A 23251-nucleotide genomic window follows, 5' to 3' on the forward strand; every position below is an offset into this window, starting at 1 on the left:
GACTCCGGAGCCGCCCGAGGAGCAGCAGCGGCAGCAGCAGCGGCCGCCGCCTTTGCCTGCCTGGCGCCTGAAGGGCTCGCCGAGTGCGAAGGGCGGCGTTCGGCGGAGGCTGCGATGAGCTGAAAGAGGCGCTGCCCCGAGGAGCGATCCTGGGACGCCGCCGCTTCCTTGCATGCAGCTGGCCGCGCCGCGTCTCTTTTCGAGGCGGCCAGAGAAGCGGGAGATCATGATTCTGACACGTAAGTGGGCCTTGGGGGGGCGGGGGTCCTACAGATGTGGAAACGCCGCCGCCGCAGCCAGCGGTTTCTTCGGCTGCTCTTTTTCTGCGTGTTGAACCTTGAAATGCCTAGACTGGGGAGGACGCGGCGCCTTTGGCTGCGCCGCTTCAGGGCCAGGCGTTCGCCCGCGGCGCTCTGTACGCGCTCAGAGGAGCCGCTCTCCGGTATTCACGCGGTTCAAAAGTGACCTTTCGCAACGAAAGCAGCGATTGAAAGGAAAGGGGGGATGAGGCAGAGAAGTCGGCAACGTCTGGGGCTCTTGCTGCATGGGAAGGTGGGCAGCCGTGTCCAGGGCGCGTTTCCTCGGCGGGGAGCCCCACCGCGGCCAGCCTCCTCCCCACGCAAGGGTGGGCTGAGGGGGGCTGCTCCGGGCTGCCTTCGCCCGGCCCTCCCTGGAGGGGGCGAGAAGCGAAGGCGACGCTGCGGTTTGCGGCGGGGGTCGCTGCCCGGAGCCGCTTGCGGGAAGCTGGGGGGCCGAGCCCCGGGGGGCAGCTCCAGGCTTCCTTCGCCCGGCCCTCCCTGGAGGGGGCGAGAAGCGAAGGCGACGCTGCGGTTTGCGGCGGGGATCGCTGCCCGGAGCCGCTTGCGGAAAGCTGGGGCGCCGAGCCCGCTCTGGCTCCGGGGAGGTTCCAGCCGGGGCGAAGGAGGAGGCGGCTCCTTGCCGGAGATGGGGCGATTAGACCGGCGTAGCCTTTGCTCGGGCGGGGGTGCTGCAGCGGCTGGAATCTGGGTCGGGGTCTCGGGCGGGCAGAGTCGAAAGGGCAGCGGAGGAGGGCCGTCGGAGGGAGACCCTTATCTTTGCACGTAGGCGCAAAAGGCTGCGGGGGATCGCCTCCTTCTGCTGCGGAGGCTCTGGCGCGCCTGTGGAGGCGTCTGGTTTGTGTCACCCGCCTGGATTTCTCCGCGGCGGCGTTTCGGACCCGGCGGTGTTTGGAATTTCTCCCGGACGCCTTGGAAGCTGGACGATCTTCTTGTTCTTCCAGTCGGTCTTCTCCTTTTCATCGAAGCAAAGCATTTTGTGCATATCATAACCTGACCGATTTCTGTGTTTTTTTTTTTAAAAATCCACCGGTGAGATTGACTTGAGGAAATGACATTCACGTTTTCTCAAGTGGAGGTAATGTAAAAGTTCCGAGGAAAAAGAGAAGACGGATCCTTGGCTGGCCGGAGCCATGTGGGCAACTTACCTTGAAATGTGTTTTAGATTAGACCTCCCCCCCCTCCCAATTTCATGCCAAAATGCTCTCTGTGATGGTATTCATCTGTGCAAGAGCAGCTTGGAGCTCTGCACTGGGGAGGGATGTTAAAGGGAAAGGCCAAAGATGAAAGGGTTAAATTAGGGTGTGTGATCCCCCCCCCTTTTTAGTGCCCAAGAGAAGGAAGCTAACAGTCCCCTTTTGAAGTTTTCAATAATTAGTCTGGTGGCTCCTAGGAGCCAGATGCCTCCCTCCCCCCACCAACCCGGTGGTGGCCTGGCTCTGATGATGTCATCCGGCGAACCTTTGATCCCTTTCAAGGAGCAACACCCCCTGCCAGTCATAAACAATCCCTTGTATTTCCAGCACAAACAGAAAACAAATTCTTTTTGTTGTCTGGCTACCTTGGGTACCACCCTCCCTCCCTCCCTTCCTTCGCACAGACCTGCCAATGGCGCGCTTACGGCATCATTGTGAAGAACATGTTTCCATTAAGCTAATGGAGCCCCTCTACCTGAACAGCAGTCAATTAGATGTAAAACATTTAGGTTAATTGTCGAGCAGGCGGAGTGTTCTTCTTTAAGGATTTTTTTCTCTCTCTCTCTGATCCCCCTTAAAAGTATGCATGTATTCATCAGTGGTTGTTAATATGGTACCCTTGTAATTTTTTTCTTTAGATGTACCCAGTTTGCTTCTAGGCAGAAAAAGTTATTCACAATGAAGTAATAATGTGGAAATTAAAGGTTATTTACCACCCCTCTTCAGTGCTGTTTTGAAGGAGCTTGCCTTTTGCATTCACATCCTTCTTTTAAACACCCATGCATGCTAGCAACTAGCAAATAGTTTTGCTGCTTGTCATCACTGACAAAGTCACAATTAAACATAGTAAACTTTTGCCCTCTCCTGGGCCAGGGGATTGATCCAGCTTGGCAAGTCTTGCTCACTGTCTGTCAGTCTAGGAGCCCTGCCTGAAAACCAAGAGCCTTTTAACTGAAGATATCTGGTACTGATGTGATGCTTGCAAAGAAGGTGTTATCCTGCTAAATTATGGCTCCTTCCCCAAAAAACGTGGGAGGGGCCGTGTCATAGTGGTAAAGGATCCACTTGGCATGTAAAAGGTCCCAGGTCTAGTCCCTGGCATGTCCAGTTTCAAGGATCAGGCACTAGGTGGTGTGAAAGAGCAGAGACTTTTTCATCATGGCCCCTTCGAGAAGTTCATTGGTTGTCTTGTTTGACTTCTTTATGGAAACAAAGTAAGGCATAGCTTACAGTATTTTGAAACCAAGACTGGTTTTGCTGTTGCTTTTATTGTTCATTTTTATGTTTAGTAGTTTTGTAAATAGGGAAACTGTGTTGGATACAGCCAGTGTTTCTACTCACTCTCGCCAAATTCTCTTCCTTATTACGGGGCCCATCCCATCTGGTTTTTGTCCCCGCAGGTCCTGTGATGCCCATGTAGCCTTTTGGGATGATCAAGGGAGACCCCACCACCTATTTTAACCAGCAGAAAAGCTGGATCCAGGCTCAATTTTCCAGTGTCAGAATGTAACTTTCCTGTCCTCGCCCTTTCATAAAATATAAATAGATAACCTAAACTGTTGAGCCGCACTTTTTGGGTCTGTTACAGGCTTTCAGAAGCTGCACAGCAGAATTAATGAGTTTAGTCTCTGAAGAAGAGGTGCTTGCGATTGATTTTGCACTAGTGTGCCAGATCGGTGGCATAAGAAAACACTATGCAGACATCACCCAAAAAGTGTATCCCTAATCCCTATGATCAAGAAGAAGGTATGTGCCATAGATGTATATCCCGTGTTTTGTTTCCAGATTTCCCTTTAATATGAGGACCCCTCCCCTGCACAAACACACCATTTCCAAGCTCCGCATGACGGAGAGAGAGATAGGGGTGCACTGTATGGCTGTGAGAGTTGGACTATAAGGAAGGCCGAGCGCCGAAGAATAGATTTTTTTTAACTATGGTGCTGGAGAACCTTTGATCCCTTTCAAGGAGAGAGTCCCTTGGACTGCAAGAAGATCAAATCAGTCAATCCTAAAAGAAATCAACCCTGACTGTTCCCTGGAAGGCCAGATAATGAAACTGAAGCTCAAATACTTTTCCCTTTGAGAAGGGAGCACTCACTGGAGAAGACCCTGATGCTGGGAAAGATTGAAGGTCAAAGAAGACAGGGACGGCAAAGGATGAGATTGAGCAAACTTCAGAGGATGGCAGAAGACAGGAGGGCCTGGCGAGATCTTGTCCATGGGGTCGCGAAGAGTCGGACTCAACTGTGCGACTGAACAACAACAAAAAACAGATCAGAAATCCCAGTCTGGGTGCAGTCCACAGCCCATTGACTACACAGCGGAGCTCTAACTGGATGAAATTCTGAGAGATCTGTGAATATATATTTTCTCTCCTTGAAAACAACAGCCATACAAGGCTGCTTGTTGGCTTGGGATGGCAAAACAGGGGAGAAGGGTTTGAGCTGTTCCCTGATTCCGTTGTCCTGATCTGAAATGGTCCTGTGGTGCAGCTGTTTGCTCCGTGGGAGGGAGGGAGGGAACCTGTGCAACTGCAGTGGGGTTGTTGTGTAAATACCTGGGCTGCGGTCTGTCCTAGCCCTGAATAGTTTCCTGGTCATGCAGAGATCTAGATTGTTAATGGCCCCAGGCAATAAAGGAGATCTTGTGAGATGACCTTGCTCAGCTGAAGTTCTGCCCCCAACTCTCTGGAGATGGAATTTCAGGCAGTGTGGCAGAATGTTTTACCTGCTAGCAGTATGCCTCTAGGTTTCGGCTTACACCTCATCTAGCAATAATAGTGGATTTGCTTTTCTTTTTCTTCTAAGTGCAGAGCTTGCGGTCTGAGCAGTTGTAACCTTATCAGGGTCATCAATTACAAATGTCATGAGCAAGTGGGATCCAGGGAGAGTCTCTGCTGGATCAAGAAATTCCCAGAAGTAGGGATATTCAAGCTCTGGTTACGTGTGCAATGCTGTTTGTGATGGACTAGAAAGCAGATAATAGCCAAGCAGATTGTGGAGTGCTTTTGGTGCATGAGCATCTGTCATCTGCTCAACGGTTTGATGAATTTGGCATGCATCTGGCCAGTGAGCTTGTTCCTGGGCTATTCATTAATCTACACCTTAGCTAATTGACTTCTAGGTCTCTTAATCTTGCCTTTGGGGGTATCTTGCAAGATACCTGTTCCCACCAGCTGTCCGTGCAGGGGCTTAATGTTTGAATGGGGCTGGTTTGATATATGTAGACTCTGATGCACACTTTTGACTTCCCGACTAAAACCTGGAAATTGATACTGCCACTCCTGCATATACTATATACGGAAAACCTGGAAATTGATACTGCCACTCCTATATACATTGAATTGGGTGTTATTTGACCACATTATGCTTTGCCCACCGCCATCCCCAAAACAAGTGAGCGGTGGTGTCGAGGAGGGGGCAACTGGCTGAGTAGCCAGGAAGGCCTTGCACTGTTCTCTGCTGCCCACCGTGGAAGTCATCTGCTCTAGCTGTAGGGAGGAGCTATTTACAAGCCTGGATTGTGGTTCCCTGCACATGATTCCGTTCCCAGGGAATGGCAAGAATGAACATTACGCAGATGTGCCTGAAAGTCATTACTCGCAGTCGTTCTGCTAAGTCCCACTTCGGTCTGATTTCTAAAGTGGCTGCGTACAGGTTGACGGTGGTTTTTATCAGTACTTTGGGCATGAGAAGATTAATAGGTCGCCGCATTCTCCTGTTCTCTTTCGACAGTCCTTTGACAAGCCCTTTGGTTTTATGAGACTCCGGAGAGGCTGTTAAATGTTGAAAGGAACTTTTGCATGGAAGTTCATGAATCCCCAGTAAATTGAAGTGATGTCCCTTCTAAGATTTCCCAGACATTTTAGCCTTGGGGTCTCTTGCCGGAGAAATCCGAGTGGAATGTCTATGCAGAATGTAAACAGTAGTACTGATTTAAAAAGCTGAAAGTGTTCCCCTGTATTCATATGAGATTCCGTTGTTCTGACGCAGTGGTACCTGAAATAGATGCAGAATCCTCACCCATATGAACGATCCCTTTGCCTTAATATAAAAGGGACAACCCAGCCACAAGAGTAACACCTAGAAAGGGGCAATAGAGTTCATGCCTTAGAGGTAGAAGAAGGTCCTGGCTTCCACCCCCTGGCATCTCTAGGGAATAAACTGGATTTTGGATGTTCAAGGCTAGGCTAAATGAGTGACGGGTCTAGTTTAGTATAAGGCAGGTTAACATGTTTCCATATCAGTTTAACACACGGCTCTGCCCCTTCTGTCAAAGCCCAAGGGGCAGCCCATGTTTGCAGGAATATCACATTGGAACCTGTGTTGTAGAGGAGGTTCAACACAATGTCTTCTGTGTCCTGAGTATTTAGTGTAAAACAATATCGATGGGATAGCACCTGGGTTGATTGGAGGTCAACATAGGGTTCTGGAATTTCCCCGTAGACTTCAATGAGGAGATAGCTGAAGCCTGTGGCCTATGAAAGGGAATGGGGGGGAGGGGACTAAGACGTGTGTCACACAGGATGGTCCAGTATTGTAAACAGGAGTTTCTCATACTTTGCTAGCAACAGGAAGAAGGAAATGAGGCTATGCAGCCAAACTGACAGACTCCAGACAATGCTAGGCCCACCCTTGCATTGCATAAATTGCCAGAAGAGCTAGAGGCATAAAAATAACTTCAGATGTTTCCCCTTCCTTTTTATGCTTATTACAGGAGTATAACCAAATCCAATACTAACTGTCCTGCATGGAATTTTCTTTGTTGCTGCCCCATGGTGGTGATATTGGAGAAGGATAATAATACATGTCCTACAAGAATTAGGACCAAGAGCTTGGGCTCAGTGGTAGAGCATCTGCCTTGCACGTAGAGAAGGTGCCAGGTTTGGTCCCTGGCATCTCCAGGTAGCAGGTGATGTGAAAGACCTCCACCTGAGGCCCTGGAGAGCCGCTGCCAAACAGAGTAGACAATTCTAAACTTGCTAGACCAGTGACCTGACTCAGCTTTCAGTGCACGTGCAGCAGCTGGGTAGGCAAATAATGCCAACCACTACCTCTGAGCTGTTTCAGCTCCCCAAAATAGCACGGGGAGAATGCAGGTGCCCCTCTTTCCTCCTCATCTCCCACCATGGTCCCAATCTGAATCAGACTCTTGCTGCCCTTTTATGCAGGAGTTGCCATTTGGGCCGAACTCATGTAAAGCCCAGCCTGTTGTCTGGCCTTCAGTAGAAGGTGGTTTCATGTGTTCATGTGGCCAAACCATTCCTGTGTGTCCAAAGTAGGACCTGCAGACTTCACCCACAGCAGTGAGTTTCATGAATCCCCATTTTACACAGACATACGTGCCTCTTGCCATTCTCTGTAATTTGTAGATTCATGGTTAGGACTGCATTTCTCAAGCTTTGTTTTTAAAAGTAGCAAATAGACCTGGGAGAAACAGGTTTGACTCCCAGGTTAGCCATGGCTTTTTGGGGTAGTTGTAGAGCAAAACTGTCCCTTGACTCCTATTTTCTCCCTGTGTAAAAGAAGGGATTATCAGATGTCTTGCTCACAGGATTACTGTCAAGGATATGTGAGGCGATGAAATGCTATCATCCCTGACCTTTACTGCAACGTGAACCACACCCAAGAGGCCGTATTGCACAACCCAGGGTTGCACAATGCACCCAAGCATCCTCTCTGCAACTGCAAGGGATTCTCAGACATTGCACTTCTGCAGAATCATTGGCCACTTCAAAAATAATTGCAGCTGCTTGGGTTGTGGCAGGCCCATTACTCCGTATATCTGTTTTAAATAAAAAGCTGGTAAAATCTTGACCAGCAATTTAGCTAATTTTCTAGATATTTTAAAGCTCAGAATCCATGGATCTGTGTTGGGTCTCTAGGAAACTTCTCCCAGTGAGTTGAGCAATTCCAGAGGCATGTCTTGCTTTATTCCTGATCTACAAGGGGTCAGAGTGACTTGTAAATAATTCTGTCAAGCTAAGGATGTCAAGATGTCTTTGTTTTTGATTCTATGGCTGATAAATATCAAGGAATGTGAAGGCTGTTGTTTTTCCAGTAGAGAGGCTGTGAATTGGTGGGATGGGCTATTCTTATTTAGGCCAAGGCTACATGCACAACTGTTGGTTTGTTCCTTCACAGTCTTGTAAATTCCACCATTCGAATAATAATGTGTCTGGAATACCATGGTAGGTATATCTGGTTGGGCTTTTAAACACAGGTATATCTGGTTGGGCTTTTAAACACACACACACACCTCTGTACAGTACAGCATTCTGATCCTCAGGAGTTCCTCAGCCATGTCTGCCTTCTGAAACTTCTGCCGGTGTTGTCGATACACTATATCTTTGCTGCTACCTGGACTGGAATAAAACTTGGCCTTTGAAGTGTTAAAAAAACGAGACCTTGATTTCTCACAAAAGCTGAATTCTCCCCCCCCCCATACCATAGTCTGAACTTTTTCTGCCATCTTGAAGAATCAGAACATACCTAGAACAGTTGAGGAAAGAGGATGGAGAGGGCAGTGAGGAGCTCCAAACAGAGACTCATTGGGTGCGTTCAGATGGGGCGTTTCAGCCGGCATAAACTGTACCGGTTGGAACTGGTGCAGTTTATGCCAGCTGAAACGCAATCACACTTACCTCCCTCACAGCAGAGCCCATCACTGTATGCCCATTCACATTTTAAAAAACAAATGTCGGGGCGAAGCTTTGCCCAAGCGCATATCGGCAACCTAAAAAAAAAATGGCGGGCGAAAATTGGAAGCCTTGGGCTTCCGAACGGAAGTGGCTAGACACTGGTGGAGAGCGATCAGACGGGGGTAAACCGATTACAACAGTTGTACTCAGGATACCACCACTTGGGGACCTAGTGGCAGAGTACAACAGTTTAAAGGGCTTTGCAACGGTTAGGGAGCCGGTAAGTTCACCGATATCAACTGGCACCTATTCCGTTGCAAATGCCCCGTCTGAACGCACCCATTGTGTCTAGTATTCTATCCAGTAGGACAAGGCTTGAGAATTGGCTCCAAGCTGTTGTAACAACATTTTGAGATTACCTGGGGAGACAGCTGGATGATATACCAATAGCTAGTCCTGTACCTCAGTCACAAATATATCTACTGGAAAGTCTCATTGGTTTCAGCGGAAGTGCAGAAGGCTGCTGTTCTGTTTTATTCTTGAAATAATTATATTTTATATCTCAGGCCTCTTTGGCCAAACACGTTTTGAAGGGTCATGAGTTTGTCTGTAGTGCTTTCTCGCCTTTTCTGTTGTCACTTGCTGAAACTCATCTGGCTAATCTCAGTATTTCTGTGGATCCTTGAAGATGTGGCTGGAACATCTGAGAAGGGAAGCTGCTATTCCTGCTAGATGTTATTTTCTTGAGTGTTTACAGAGGACTAGATTATTTCAAATGGGTAGACTAGGAGGCAGAGAAAGGAACAGAGAAGTAAGGTCCTGTACTCCTTTGACTGTAACATGTAATGTTCTTCACGCACCAGCAATGTTGCCTCCTCCCTCCCAGGCACCTTAATGAGGATTCATCATGGTAAAATTGGTATACAGTACAACTATGTGCACTCTTAGTACAAACCCATCAGTCTTTTAAAAGTGATGCTATTCACTAGGATGACCTACATGAGATAGTTAAGAATCTGGCAATGTACCACTCTGTGAATAGAAGAGCTCAGTAAACCATTTGTCTGATTCAGTATAAATTGTTGTTTTCTCGTGCATTCAAGCACACACCCACTCTTTAACTCTCGGCAGGCTGACACAGTTGACCAAGCTTGCCTCAGAGTATTATGGGCTTTTGGTAGCATCCTAACAAGTGGCAAAAGGATAAAGAATTGTGGGAAATCTTAGAAAGTGAGGGAAGTCGTAAGTCTCCTCACTACTAAGCAGGTTTGTGAGACAGTCAGTTTACCAAGTGGGTACTATAAGCATTGTAGGACAACGTTTGTGTCCAATGGCACCTTTAAGACCAACAAAGTTTAATTCTGGGCACAAGCTTTTATGTGCCTGTGAATCCCCCCAAATGCTTATACCTTGAATTAAACTTTGTTGGTCTTCAAGGTGCCACTGGACATAAACTTTGTTGTATTGCTTCAGACCAACACGGCTACCCACCTGAATCTATACACACACGTTGATGTGTTCATCCTAGACTAAGTGGATTTTTATTTATTTATTTTTTTAAAATCCCACAGTCCCTTTTTTGGGAAAAGGAATGAAACACCAGATTATTTGTGTGTCCTGCATGCAGGAAACATAAATAACGGAAGTTCCTCGCATACTCTCTGTTAAGAAACAAAACAGGACGGCTCAGATTAATGGGTTCTTGAGAGTTTGTCACTGTTAATAAATCTAATAGTGCTAAACCAAGGATCAGAGAAAAGCACACATTCTCATCCTTTTGTCGTTTCTTTTCTACGTATGGGACCACTTAGTGGGTAATTCCACAGAGTCATAAATAAATATTTTTTTATCATCATACAGGATGTAAATTTCATTGCTAATCTGGTTGTACTAACAAATCTGAGAATTCTCCTGCATGTCGTCAGTGTGAGCAAAATCTGGTAAAGCAGCTGCTTTAAAATGCATCTGTGGAGATGCCTATTAGCTGCACCTGGTGCAAAGGCATCCCAAAGTTGTGTTGAATCATACAGGGATGTTTATGCCCACTCTTCAAATGGATTTAGGAATGTCATATATTTTTTCCTGGATTGCTTCGATACTCTTTTTCTATCCTTTGCATGTCTTTGTTGAGAGAAATGGCTGCTTTCGCGCACACTAGATAACACACTTGCAATCCACTTTCAGTGCAATGTGCAACTGGATTTTACTGTGTGAAATGTCAAAATCCACTTGCAGATGGGTTGAAACAGCATTATTTAGCACGTGTGAAAGCACCGAAGCATCCTTCTTGATGCCATTCTGGTATCAAGCTAGGGTGTTGACTGACGTGAGGGGAGCATTTTAATGAGGCGGGCTTCTTACAGTTGTGTCAAGCCAACACACTTCTGTCCCAGATTTTTGTCCCTCCTCTTCCTTGCTTTTCAGATGCTTCTATATCCTGCACGTATTCCTTCTGCTTATGATTAAAACAGCCAGCATGGTGTAGCATTGGACTGGGATCTGGGGCACCCCAGTTCGGGTCCCCATTTTGCCAAGAAAGCTTACTGCATGACCTGGGCCCAGTCACTCTTTGTCCACTTAGAATACCTCACAGCATTACTGCTGTGAGTATAATGGCAGAGCGGAGGATCATGTTGTTGTAAGCTGTTTTGGGTCCCTGTGGAGGAGGAAAACATGGTATATACATCTACAAATAAATAAAAACTTTCCAGGACCTTGCCCCCAACCCTGTCTGTCTTCTCTGATCAAACAAAAAAAGGAAGCTTTGTAGCATCTTTTCAGAAACTTTGCAGTTCCCTCCCCTTCAAACCTAGCCACACCTTTGATTTCCTTAGCTTTATGCTGGGCATGGTTTTCTCTGGCAGGATCTTTCAACCAAGAACCCTTTCATGAAAACCTGGTACAGTACAGGCGCACCAGAGGATCACAGCAATTGTAAGCTTCTGGTAGAGAAGGGAAGGTGACAGCAGTAAAAGGGAAATTGTGAAGATGAATAAAAAGTGTCATTCTGCTCCCTTAGGGGAAGTGGAAAGCGAAAGTGACGTCATCACGTCGGGGACATTGCGCGGCGACGCTCTGCATCTTGGGCAAAACTCTGTGCATTTTTTTGGCCTAAAACCGTAGAGTTTTCCCCAAAGAGTAGAGCATTTGCCACGTGACATCCTGATGTGATGGTGTCACTTCTGCATGACATCATCAGGTTGGAGACAGGGCTTCCCCAACTGGCCAACAACGGGCAGAAGCCTGAAAAACCAGGGGAATCTCTGCCCAAACTGGGGTTCTGGCAGCCCTACTGGCAACCCTAAGTAGGTAGTAATTATTTAATTGTGAAGCTCTTCTTGATGGTCTGTGATTAAGTTATTTTAGTTGTTGCGTCTCATTTTTAAAGGTACCCTGGAGGCCCAACCAGCGCTGTGTTTGTTTCTATATACATAAATGAAAGGGCTAAAATCGACGTATTCCATGGTGCTTCTGGAAGCACGATAGAATTTAAACTTGGTGGTAATCGTTTGCCCCCCCCACTCGGAATAATGAGATGGACAACAGTTTGGATCAAACAAGGGCCACTTTATTAACTATATAACAGTTTATTAACCAAAAAACGGCAAGGGAGCATTTTCTAAGCAGTGGAACAGACAAGGCAGGTGTCAGGATGACCAGTCCCCTTGTCTAATATGTGGGCGAGCCACCAACCCCAATCTTGAGCCATTAATCTGGCTTGCAGCCAGCAGCCCAGCCACTGGTAGCCTCCCAGGAACGCCTACCCCTGAAACCATACAGCTTGCAGAGAGGAGCTTACCCAAGAGGTTCCCAGAGGGAATCATCATTCACCGCCCTGGGCCTTAATAACCCGCAGGCCGTTCCTGAAGACCCCCCAGTTCCCAAAACAAGGAACAGCTTAAGGTGCTCACCATTTTCCGCTTCCTTATCCCTGCACTATTCTGCAACTGCCCTGGGCGGGAGCGGAACGGAGCCTAACTAGGCTGGCTCCTCCCCACCCACATCTCAGAGCGCTGCGCTGCGACGCCGTTGCCGCCCCGCCTTCCTCCGCGGCGGCAAACCAGCCCCCGGTCGCCATTGCCTTCGGCGGGCGACCGGGAGCTCCCTTTCCTTTTGTGATGAGGCTTGTGACCATTCTGTGTGGCTCTGGGGGGAAAAAATCCCTTCCCATGTTTGGGCAGATAACTTCTTAAGCATCATCATCAGACATTTGAATGGTTTAATACTTTGTTGCCTTCTAGGATTTTTTTCTTGTTAGAAAGCAAATTTAATTCCTGGGAAAGCCCCATGCGCTGCTGCTAATTAAGGGAAAAGAATGAAGGAGGAGCTCTGTGAAGGAAGAAAAAAATGTACCCAACAATGTTTGGCAAGAAGCAGTGGAAAAGGAGAGGCGTGTGTGTTAGTAAGACTTAACTATTGATGCGTGCAAAGTTTTCGTGTTAATTGGCCAACCAGGGTGTTCATCAGACTGGAGAAATTAGGAGTGCTGAGAAGAGCCCTTGGGACACAGGTGTCAGATTTATTGGCCTCTTGTTTTTGACCCCTGTGATCATTTTAATTTTGTTTGTTGGTAAATATTTGGTTTTTAGCAGATGGAATTCAGCTGTTTTTAACTCAGTGAACGTGGAAGGCACCTTATCCAGGGCCTTAAGTCCTTTCCTCCTCTCAACTTGGTGCTTGGTCAAAATCTCTACTCCTGTTTTAAGTGTAGCTGCAAGATGGATTGGGGACAGCAGTGAATGGATGGCAGTAGCAGAACAGAGCGAGGGACCTATTCACTAATGCTAGCTGGAGACAGTAGATTTCTATCCAGGTTCTCAGAAAGGGTTTCTGAGGCTTGTCAGTCAGAGTATCTTCTATTTCTACAATACTGGCTATGAGTTGGGAACATATACTGTGTTTAAGTTGATAAGTGTTCATTCAAACCAGCCAAGATATTATCAGATCAAACAACAGCAAGAGAGGCTTAGGAATACCTATTTTTAACTTCTGTTTGGGCCGGCTTGTCCTAGTGCCACAGGAAGCATCACTGTATCTAGTTTCAAAGTCCTTGCTGCCAACTGGATAGCAAAGTCTACACATCAAGGCCAGGCGTATCTGCATATCTGGGGGAGCTTCCAGAAATGCAAAAAAAATCTGATTTTTCCTTCCGTAACTGCCAAAATGTGGCCCAAAAAACCCAGACACCCCCAAAAAAGGGGTTCCTGCAGTCTCCGTATGTATCTAGGATACATTACAGGCGCATAAGGTGACAAACAGTGTAATCTTATGCAAAAATACTCCTGTCTAAACCCACTGGATTCAGTGGGTTTACAGGCAATCAAAATAGTTATTGAACTCTCGTGAGACTTTGCCTTTAGGGTTGCCCTGGCAACCTTGCAGAAAGGCAAGACCTCCAGCTCCTGTTGTGCTGTGGAGCTTTGATGCAGTGTTGACACACCATAGTCACTATAGGCCCCTGCCACACGCAGGGGAAAAGGCGCGGCTTTTAAAAGCCGCGCCAATGTTGACACGGCGCAGCGGGATCTCACGGATCCCCCGGCCGCGCCGCCTTTTCTCCCCGGCACGATCAAACGCCGGGGAGAAAACACGCCCTACTCGGGGGCCGGCCGAACTGCGCATGTCCGGGCATGCACAGTTCGGATCCGGGCCGGGGTTGAGCCGGCGCAGGGAAGCGGCGGCGATCAAACGCCCCGTTGCCGCGCCGCTTCCCTTTAAACCACCTAGATAGGTGATTTAGTTTGCGCCGGCTTATCCCGGGAAAGGGACAGTTCGGCCACGGAAGCAAGACGCTTCCCAGATGTGGTGGTGTGATCGCGCCGGTTTGATCCGGCCCCGAACTGTCCCGCTCCCGGACCAAATAGCCGCGTGTGAACGGGACCATAGTATAGTGAATGTGTTGCTGAGGCCTGCAACTGTGATCCTAGTCACCTGGCATGTCTTAAAAGGATATAGAAAGAGCATATTTCGAACATAAAATTCTAGGTATTTGTCTTGCCGCCTGAACCTGTCCAAACCTACGTACGCCTAAACGCTTTGAAAGCAACGGACTTAAGTGTGCCCACCAATGCTAGGAATTAGGCTGTTTTGATTCCAGCTTCTGTGCATATCTCACCTTGCAGTACACCCTGCAAAAAGCAGTTCTTCATTTTTAAGAGGCAAATGGGTTGAATAGTTTGGAGGGAGGGAGGGAGGAGCTTACTGACAGGTTTGTTGTGCATGGATTTGCAGCACTATAAATATGACCTGATTTTTCAGGAAAATTCAGTTTTGCCAAAACACATATGCTGTGACCTAGACACAAATTGCAGGCCATGAAGCAAAATGCATCATGCTGACATTATGGCATAGGAATAGAAAAGTTAGGCAGTGCTAGATACTAGGCAAAAAGAGAGTTCCCAGCCCCTTTGATGGCCTGCACATTCAGCTGGAAGGCTGCAGCCCATGGCTTTGGCCACAAGATGTGCTTTAACTATTATGCATCCATCGATGTATAGTTCTGATAAGAGCTGTTCTTGAAAAGAGCAGTTTCTGTCAGAGCTCTCTCAGCCCCACCCACCTCACAGGGTGTCTGTTGTGGGGAGGGGGAAGGGAAAGGAGTTTGTAAGCTGCTCTGAGACACCTTTGGGTAGTGAAGGGCGGGGTATAAATCCAATCTCTTCTGTTCTTCTTCTTCTTCTTATTCTTCTATTATTATTTTTAAAAAATTATGGGGGGGGGAGATTAAAGTTTCAAATCAATGTGTCTTGCCAACTCTCTCATAATTTTTGTGTTAACTTTTTTGCCCTGGTCTGTTAAAGAGATCGAATAGGGCTGAAGAGTGGATAAACAGTAAGCATTTGACCATTCACCATTATCTCTTTAATGAAGTAAAATCTGACTGACTGGCAGGTTAATATTCATCTTATGCAAAATGGTTTTGAGCAAGAAGAAAAATGTTTGGGCTTCAAATATCGTTTAATGTCTTATAGGCTAATTTAAAATGTATATTTCAAAACACTGACTATCAAGAGCCAAGTTCGGGTGTCAGTATATACATAATTTGGGCTAGGGCTGGGGCATGTTTTGAAAAGACAAGCTATTATGGGTGTTGCCTAGCTGCCAAGCAGTTGGCTTTGGTTTTCTCTAAAATTTATTCATTTTTAGTTTTAAAAAGATCCACTTAACTCTAATGAGTATGTGATAAAGAGAAGAGGATGTTCTAGAAAATTGCTACTGACAGCTGGATTTTTAAGTTTGGCTTTCTTACGTGGAAATCATTTTTATAGTTTCCCATTCTGTCATAAATGAGGCTTCAACAATTTATGGGCCAGGCTAATTACTGGTATTGACTTTCAGAGGAGATCACGTCTAATCCAGCTGCTCCAGAGTTCCCTGGTTTATCATCTCTGCATTCCCCCCCCCCAGTTCTTCTCTGCTGCTCTCTCCCCATGAGTTTTTATGAGTAGTGCTTGTTCCAAAATAACAGAACATAAATATTATTTCCCTGTTTAGTAATTTCCCTTTAAAAGGACAGGACCTCCTGGTATACAAACTCTTCTTTCACTGCAGTTCAGTTCTGTGGCTCACAGTAGGCCTCAATGTCAGACCTCTAAACTCTGCTCTGGGAACTTGACCTAGAACTGAAATTGTTGCGGGCAAATTTGCCTCTTGCTGTCAGGGCCAAACTAAATGTATTGGTTACACAGCCCCGAACAGAATCCATTCTACCCCTCCCTGTAAATGGGGGTGGGGAAGCTTTAAGTGCAGGAAGGGTGAGAGGTGAGAGCTTGTTCTCCACCCCACCCCCATCCATGTTCTCCTTCCGTAACACCGTCTTGTACTGGTTTTTCTTCCAGATGTGGTTATTGCTGGTCTTGGATTAAAAACAGCTCTAAACAGGTTAGGTTCCACCTCTCCCTTAAGAGGGACCAATGAAAGCTGACAGAACGTTGGGTAGAAACCGTTGAAAAGCAGCAGTTAAGAGAGCAGTTGGGCATTGGCAGCTAACAAGCTGAGAGGAGAACGAGTGTGTCTGGCTAAATGAAACTCAGCCAGAAGAGCTGGCTGAAAATAGTCAATCCGTAACAACATGTATTCAGGTAGAACTTTATGAAGAAGAGATTCTGCCATACCATCAGGGCTATTTTGGGGCAGGAACGCATAGGAACGGAGTTCCGGCTGGCTCCCAAGTTGGCCACACCCAGCAGGAACCTCATTAGCATTATAGGCCACACCCAACAGCAGAAACTCATTAGGATTGGCTACATTAGGGGTGTGTGGCCTAACATGCAAAGGAGTTCCTGCTACAAAAAAGGCCCTGGGTTTTGACAACAAACAAGGTCAACAGAATAACAAGCAAAAGGTGGGTGTGGCTGGATAACCACACTTCTGGTAACATGGGGGTGCGTCCTAATGTGCTAATGAGCTGTGCTGTCAGGGGTGTGGCCAAATATGCTAATGAGTTCCTGCTGTTGGGTGTGGCCTATTATGCTAATGAGTTCCTGCTGGGCTTTTTCTACAAAAAGAGCCCTGGGTAGAACTTTATGAAGAAGGGATTCCGCCATACCATCGTGTATAGTGTTGCCCTCCAACCTGGTTCCTGGTCGAGAATGAGATGTGGTGAGGGCAGAAAGCGAGCAAAGCAAAAGTGGTCTAAAGTGAGAGGGAGTCTCCAAGGTTGTGGTCACACACACCAGTTGAAGCGGAGGGGAAAGTGAGGCTATCTCCTCCGGAGGAATTTGACCTGCAGTTGCGAGATCACACAGCCCTTTGTAACAGCGGGCGCAGCTCGTCACTGTGTGATCAGATGCAACTGTGGGTGAGTCGTTCTTTTGGGGGGGCGTGTTTGTTTCCCATGCGCATAAACAAGGAATCATACCACTGCACTGAGGGCCCCCTATGGAGTATGCAATGATGCACATACTGCGAAGGGGGGGGGAATGGCACAAAGCCGGAATGGCCTGATCAGACCATCCTAACAGCATGAGTGCATGCCTGTTCGATCAGACAGGGAGAAGTCCGTCCCTGGCCCGTTGGAACCCGTTTACTACCGGACCTTCCCCTGTGTCTTTTAACTCCGCTTCTGCAGACAATTGCGGGACGCTTCCCAAATGTTGCTGTCTGATCGTGCCCTTTAGATCTGTCAGGCATTCACAGCTATATTGGATCTAAAGGCGTGTGTGATTGCAGCCGAGGTCGCTCAGACCAATAAGTAAGCCCAGCCAGTTTAGAAGGTATGGGGAATATCACCCGCCCTACTCCTGCCATACTGGTGCATGGAGGCTTCCTTGGCTGAAGTGACTGATAAGCAGAGAATCTCCACCAGACCTCCTTTCAAGATATCGGTCCAAGAGCCATTGTGAGTCTGAATCCTGGCAAGACGTGGCTTCCTTAGGTTAGTACTGTAGCTTCCCAGACAGGCATCAGAACAGCCTGGCCGGTATTCATTTTAGTTAAAAGGAAAACAAAGATTCCCCCACCCCACCCACTCATATAGAAGTATTTTGTTGGGATGGAACTTAAATCTCCATTAAGTTCTGGCTTGCACCTTTGTGAGAGATGCAGTACAACCAAGGCTCCGGAGAGATCAACTAGAGCTTTTAATTTGCTTCCAGCTCATCCAGATTTTGACATGTCAACCTTGGTCTGAATTCTGGGAGGAGAATCCGAATTAATTAGACGAATTGGCATGCTTGATATGAAAACAGAGCATGTAACTGAAGGATCGGCACATACTCCCTTTCTCCTGGCCTCACATGCATATTTGTGAATGGTTGGATCCTGCCAAATAGTATATTTTTGCGGGGGCAAAGCGCAAGAGAAAGAAAGTGGAGCTGGAGCAAATAAACTGTATGTAAACTGAGTAACTCATAAATACCTTGGAGACCTCCACTGCTCCTCTGCTGTTAACTTGGGTAGTAAATGTGTGCTTGAGTGCACTGTAACACAATGTGTCTGTTGTTCCTAGGATTTAGGTCCAGTGGTATTATTTACATGATCTGGAAGGCTTGGGCATTAGCTTTGCTAGGTATTTCAATCTGAAAAGTACTTGTACCAAAACATGCACGCAATGCTGAAATAAGACATTTTTATTTAAAAGGGTTTTTTAGTGGTATTAATTTAGCTTGCATTATCTAATAATGGCACCCATTTAGTTTTGCCAGGGTTTATTTTTACAAAGACGTCTGAGCCGGCAGTGTAGCCCTGAGCCAGGCTCTCCCATTGTTTACTGGGCAATGAACTGCAGCCCCAGCTTGTGGACCTTTGTAAGCTGTAGCTTGCAGCAGAAGCCTGTTAATGTGCCCATGCTCTGGAGTGCAGCCATTAAGTATATGAAGCTGAGCATAATTTTAGCCACATCTGGCTGGGGCTGATGGAATTAGAGTGCTTTTGTAAAGCCATGGATATGGAAGATGAAATAAAAACCTGGGATACTGAAGCTTGGGAATAAGTGGTATTTCGCTAAAGTTCTTCCTTGAATTTAAATGCATTGTGCTTTGCAAATCATCATTTATGATGTGCATCCTCCTTATTTTTCAGAAATTGAGGCCAAGGAAGCATGCGATTGGCTCCGGGCAGCAGGGTTCCCACAGTATGCTCAGCTCTATGAAGGTAAGTAAGATCACTATTCAGGGCTGAGGTGGGCTGAACTGTTAGTTAGTCCTTGAAACATTTCATCCTCTGCACTGATGCACATGTGTGCATTTTGGGTGTTTGTAGGTTCAATCCCATTTAAAAGGACTAAGTAGTGGCTTATATGAAAGGCCTCTGGCTCAGACCATGGAGAACCACTGCCACTCTGCTTTGGTATCAGGCAACTTCCTGTGTTCAAATGAGATCTCCAGGTTGCATCTAGGGCCTTACTACTGTTGACAAGGCCACTGGCTCTCAGCCTAACCAAGCTCATAGGATTGATGTGAGAATAAAATGGTGAATAAAATTGATGTGAGAATAAAAAAGTCAAAAAAAAAAAACCACCCAACCCTGAACTCCTTGAAGGAAGGGTGGGATTAAAATCAGGTAAATCCGTTTTACACCCAATGCCCTCGGGTAGCTGTGGGTTCCATGGCCACACACCTAATTATTCTTATTGCTAATCACAGAGACAATGTAAATGATAAGGCCCTTTTAGTGTGAGGATTCCTGCACCCTGAAGTTTGATCTGCTAACCTTGATAAATACAGGGAGGTCTGGAGAGAGGGCTAGGATACCTATGAAGCCGGGACACCTACTATTTCTGCACAGGGGATATACTTCCATTTTTATTTAGCCCAAAGATGTGATGTTTGTATAAGGACTTACAGGAATCAAGGTTTTGTTTTAAACAAAACAGAATGGACTGATGTTGATTAAGATGAAAAGCATAAGGAAGCGCGTAATTACTTTAGGGTTGTAAAGTCCCATGGAGTGGCTCAGAAGCTTTCTTGCCATGGGATGGAACATCCCAACCCCAGCGTCTCTACACATCTGCAAGTTATAACTGCGTAGAGGTGGGCCATTATTTACAGCACTGGAAGCAAAGACCGAGGCTGCTAAGCAGGCATTCTTGACAAGCAATGGAAATGGGCTTTAAATTTGCAGCTGCATTGGCAATGGGGGCGATAATCGCACTTGCAGGGACAGCACTTGGCAATTCTTTTGTTTATCTGTTTAGGAACTGAATTTCCTTCTATTATGTTCCTCACATGTGGGATTGACACAGTGCCAAGAGGAGTCTTTTTTAAAAAAAAAATCTGTGTGCCGGGTAGCTGTAGCTATTGTTCAGCTCCATTGTTCAGAATCCTGTGCTTGGACACATTTGCCTTTGTGAATGCTGATTTCTTTGCTCTGCCAGTGTGCAAAATTTCTAGAACCTCAGGCCAGTCACACAGTCTCAGCCTGACTTACCACGCAGGGTTGTTGTGAGGATAAAATGGAGGAGAGGAGGATGAAGGGAGCCACTGTGCCCCCCCCAAAGGTGGAGTAAAGCTGAAGTAAACCAATAAATCAACTCAGCCCATCAGACATATATTGCAGCCTGCCTGCTACAAACCCCTTGTTTTTGCTTTCCAAGGACAACTTTATTGATCCCTTGACAGTTTGCCACAGGTAACGATTATTTAATAAGTGCCTAGCAACTAGGCACTGTACAAAAGTATGCTTTAAAAAAAAAAAAGGATGAGCCCATGGCTAGCAGACTGCATTTGGTTTGTAGGGTCATAAATTGTTCAAGCATGAGTTCAGATTGCTTGAGAAAGAGGCGGCCCTTTCTGTTTGCATGCTGATTTTCCTCTGAAGGTTCCCAGGGCTCTACTTGCTTGTGCTCACATCCGCAGTCGCTACTTCCTTCCCTTCCAATCCACATTCCCTCAGCAAAATAAACAGCCGGGCTTATCTGCATCTGAGGACTCCTTATCTCTTAGCGATTGACTTATTATCATGCATTTGCTGGCAGGATACATCTAGTCTGGCCTTACAAAGCATATCGTCTGATATGTATTTCACTGTCTTTGCTTTTGTTTTTTTGCATTTTAACGCCACCTTTGCGGTAAACTAACTGGTTCATCCCTCCGCCATTGTATCTCTACTTCAGCCCTATGAGGTAGGTTAGGCTCAGACAGAGTGCCTGGTCCACTGAATGGGGGGAGGCAAGGAAGCTTTCAAACCCAGCTCTCCCAGGTCCTGCTCCTGTACTCTAACCACTGCACCACACTGGCTGTGGGAGTGTCTTGAAATTCTAGTGCAATGGGGCAGTGATCTGCGAAGGTCGATGGAAGAATATCTATTCCTGTAACATCTGTAAGGGTCGTACTAGAGGCCCAGATCATATTGATCCTGGACCATGATTGATGATGGGAGGAGAAATAAGTAAAATCTAACTTATTCCCATTTCTGACTCTCCATATATCCACCAGGCTTAGTTCCTCAACTAACTGAAGAAAGGCATGAGGTAGTTCATTCGATTTGGTTTTTCCCCGCCCTTGATTCTTTCTGTCTGATTTTGCTACAATTGCGTATTTCAGTGCATTTAGTGAATTTAAATCTAAGCTAGTGGTTTTAAATCTGTCCTGATTGTCATAGGAATGTTCACGTACTTGAAGCATTGGTGTCGGTGAAACAAAACACAGAGCACAGAGTTTCATTAAGACGAGCACTACATGAAACACAGTCTCTTCTTTTAGGTATTGAAGGCAGGAGACGATGGTCAACGAAGAAAGCCTTTATTCAAAACATTGCTCAGCTCAGGACTGCTCTGCAAAGAGCGGCACTCAAATTTATACAGTTCCAGTAGTAAACTATATACAGTGTAAAATATACAGAAGGTCTGATTGGACCTAAGCAGAGTTCTGCAATTTGTTACCTTAGGTGGCTTCAGGACCAATGGATGGTCTTTATTAGACAGCCAATCATAATGATGGAACTAGGATACTAGAGGGCAATTCAATCTTCTTTAACGATCCGGTGGGGGCTCCATTGTCCATGAATGAGGATCCCTTCTTCTTATGGGAGAACTGGTTTCCCCTTCTTAACAAGCACTTGGCATGCTGGGACGGCCTATCACAAATTCTGGTTGGCCCTAATGAAAGCATGAAGTAGCACTTTTTCAAGCATGCATAAAACCCTTCCTGTAATATTTCAAGTCGATCAGTGTAGCAGTGTGACTTCTGGCTGCGCAAGCCATTCAGGATTAGAGTTGCCAAGTCTACTTACCTTGGCGGCAGGGGAGCCTCGCCGGGCTCTGGGAGCTCTCCGGCGATGCGCGCGTGCGCGCCGCCAGCACATCACAGGAAGTGACGCGCTATGTCGCTCATGTTGAGGGCGTGGCCCCGATCATCGGAGGGAAAACCATAGAGTTTTCCCTCCAACGATCAGGGCCACACCCCCAACGTGAGTGACGTGGTTGCGTCACCTCCAATGACGCAGCCACGCTGCGCTTTGGGGGGGCGGCCCCGGGGCCCGATTCTGCGGCGGCGGAAATCGAGCCTCCAAAGCGGGGGGTTACCTGCCCCCCGCCCCCACTTGGCAGCCCTATTCAGGATCCAAATCCATCTGCCATTCGAGAAGCTGTAACGGGAGGTAAATTAGATTGGTCTGTTTGCAGCTGCAGAGCAACTGTAACTTCCCAGTCATCAGCCAAGCATTGTTACTTTCTGCTTGCTCTCCTCAAATGTTTATCTAAGACAGGCCTGCACGACCTGTGAAGCCAAATGTAGCCCACCAGCCATGCACTGTAGCCTGCCAGGTGCTCAAGAACCACCTGGCTTTTGCCGTCCCAGACAGATAGCACAAACAGAAGGCTTATCCAGTCCTTTGTGGGTCACCATACGTTGCTGGTGGGCTGCATTCATCATGAACACAGGCCTAACTGAGTGCATTTTTAAAAGAGGTAAAAACAACATGAAGCTTCTAGTAGCTTCCTTCTTCTTCTGTTCAGCTCATTCCTTCTAACAGCATTAGCCTGTTGTGATATCCATTTAAGCCATCTGTTTTGCCTTCCCTCTATTTATTTCCAGTAATTTTGGAATGGCTAGCTTGTCAGCAACGGGCAACATAAATGCTAAACTGGATCTCGGGGATCTGTTCAGCTGATGCTGACACCTTCCCGAGGAAAGCACTACAGTTAAATTGTATTTTTTAAATTTTATTTTCATGTGTACCCCACCTTTCTAGCTAATGGGGGTCCCAAAGCTTGCGTTGTTCTTCTGCCTTCTCTTTTATCCTCACAACAACCCTGTGAAGTAGGTTAGGCTGAGAGAGTATTACCCAGCAAGCTTCCGTGGCAGAGCAGGGATGTGAATTTGGATCTCCCAGATCCTAGTATGACGCTGTAACCACTGTATCATGCTGGCTCTCTGGGGACAGTCTCTAGAACAGGTGTGGCCAAACTATGGCTCGGGAGCCGCATGCAGCTCTTTCACACACATTGTGCAGCTCTCATCAGGGCGGCTAGGGAAGCGAAGGGAAGACATGCTTCCCCGATCCGTCTTCCCTTCCCCTTGCTTTCTTTCCACCTTTCTCCCCCTCCCCCCATATATTTCCTTCCTTCCTTCCTTCCTTCCTTCCTTCCTTCCTTCCTTCCTTCCTTCCTTCCTTCCTCCCTTCCTCCCTCCCTCCCTCCCTCCCTTCCTTCCTTCCTT

At 46.9% G+C, this 23251-nt stretch overlaps 1 protein-coding gene across 2 annotated transcripts in view; it reads left to right on the forward strand.

Moving 5' to 3' along the window:
* The window catches only part of LOC107123144 (rho GTPase-activating protein 7-like), a 221730-nt gene that overhangs the window by 164987 nt on the left and 33492 nt on the right, over positions 1-23251 (forward strand). The window contains exons 1-2 of one of the 2 annotated variants that reach the window (XM_015426331.1): positions 93-239; positions 18675-18746. In XM_015426331.1, the coding sequence (XP_015281817.1) occupies positions 173-239; positions 18675-18746 (139 nt within the window). In that variant the 5' untranslated portion in view covers positions 93-172. Of the gene's footprint in view, positions 1-92; positions 240-18674; positions 18747-23251 lie in introns of those variants that run through there. The other variant, XM_015426332.1, reaches the window with a different exon arrangement.

This window comes from Gekko japonicus, unplaced genomic scaffold, assembly GCF_001447785.1.
Source record: "Gekko japonicus isolate JY-2015 unplaced genomic scaffold, Gekko_japonicus_V1.1 scaffold622, whole genome shotgun sequence".
NCBI lineage: Eukaryota > Metazoa > Chordata > Lepidosauria > Squamata > Gekkonidae > Gekko > Gekko japonicus.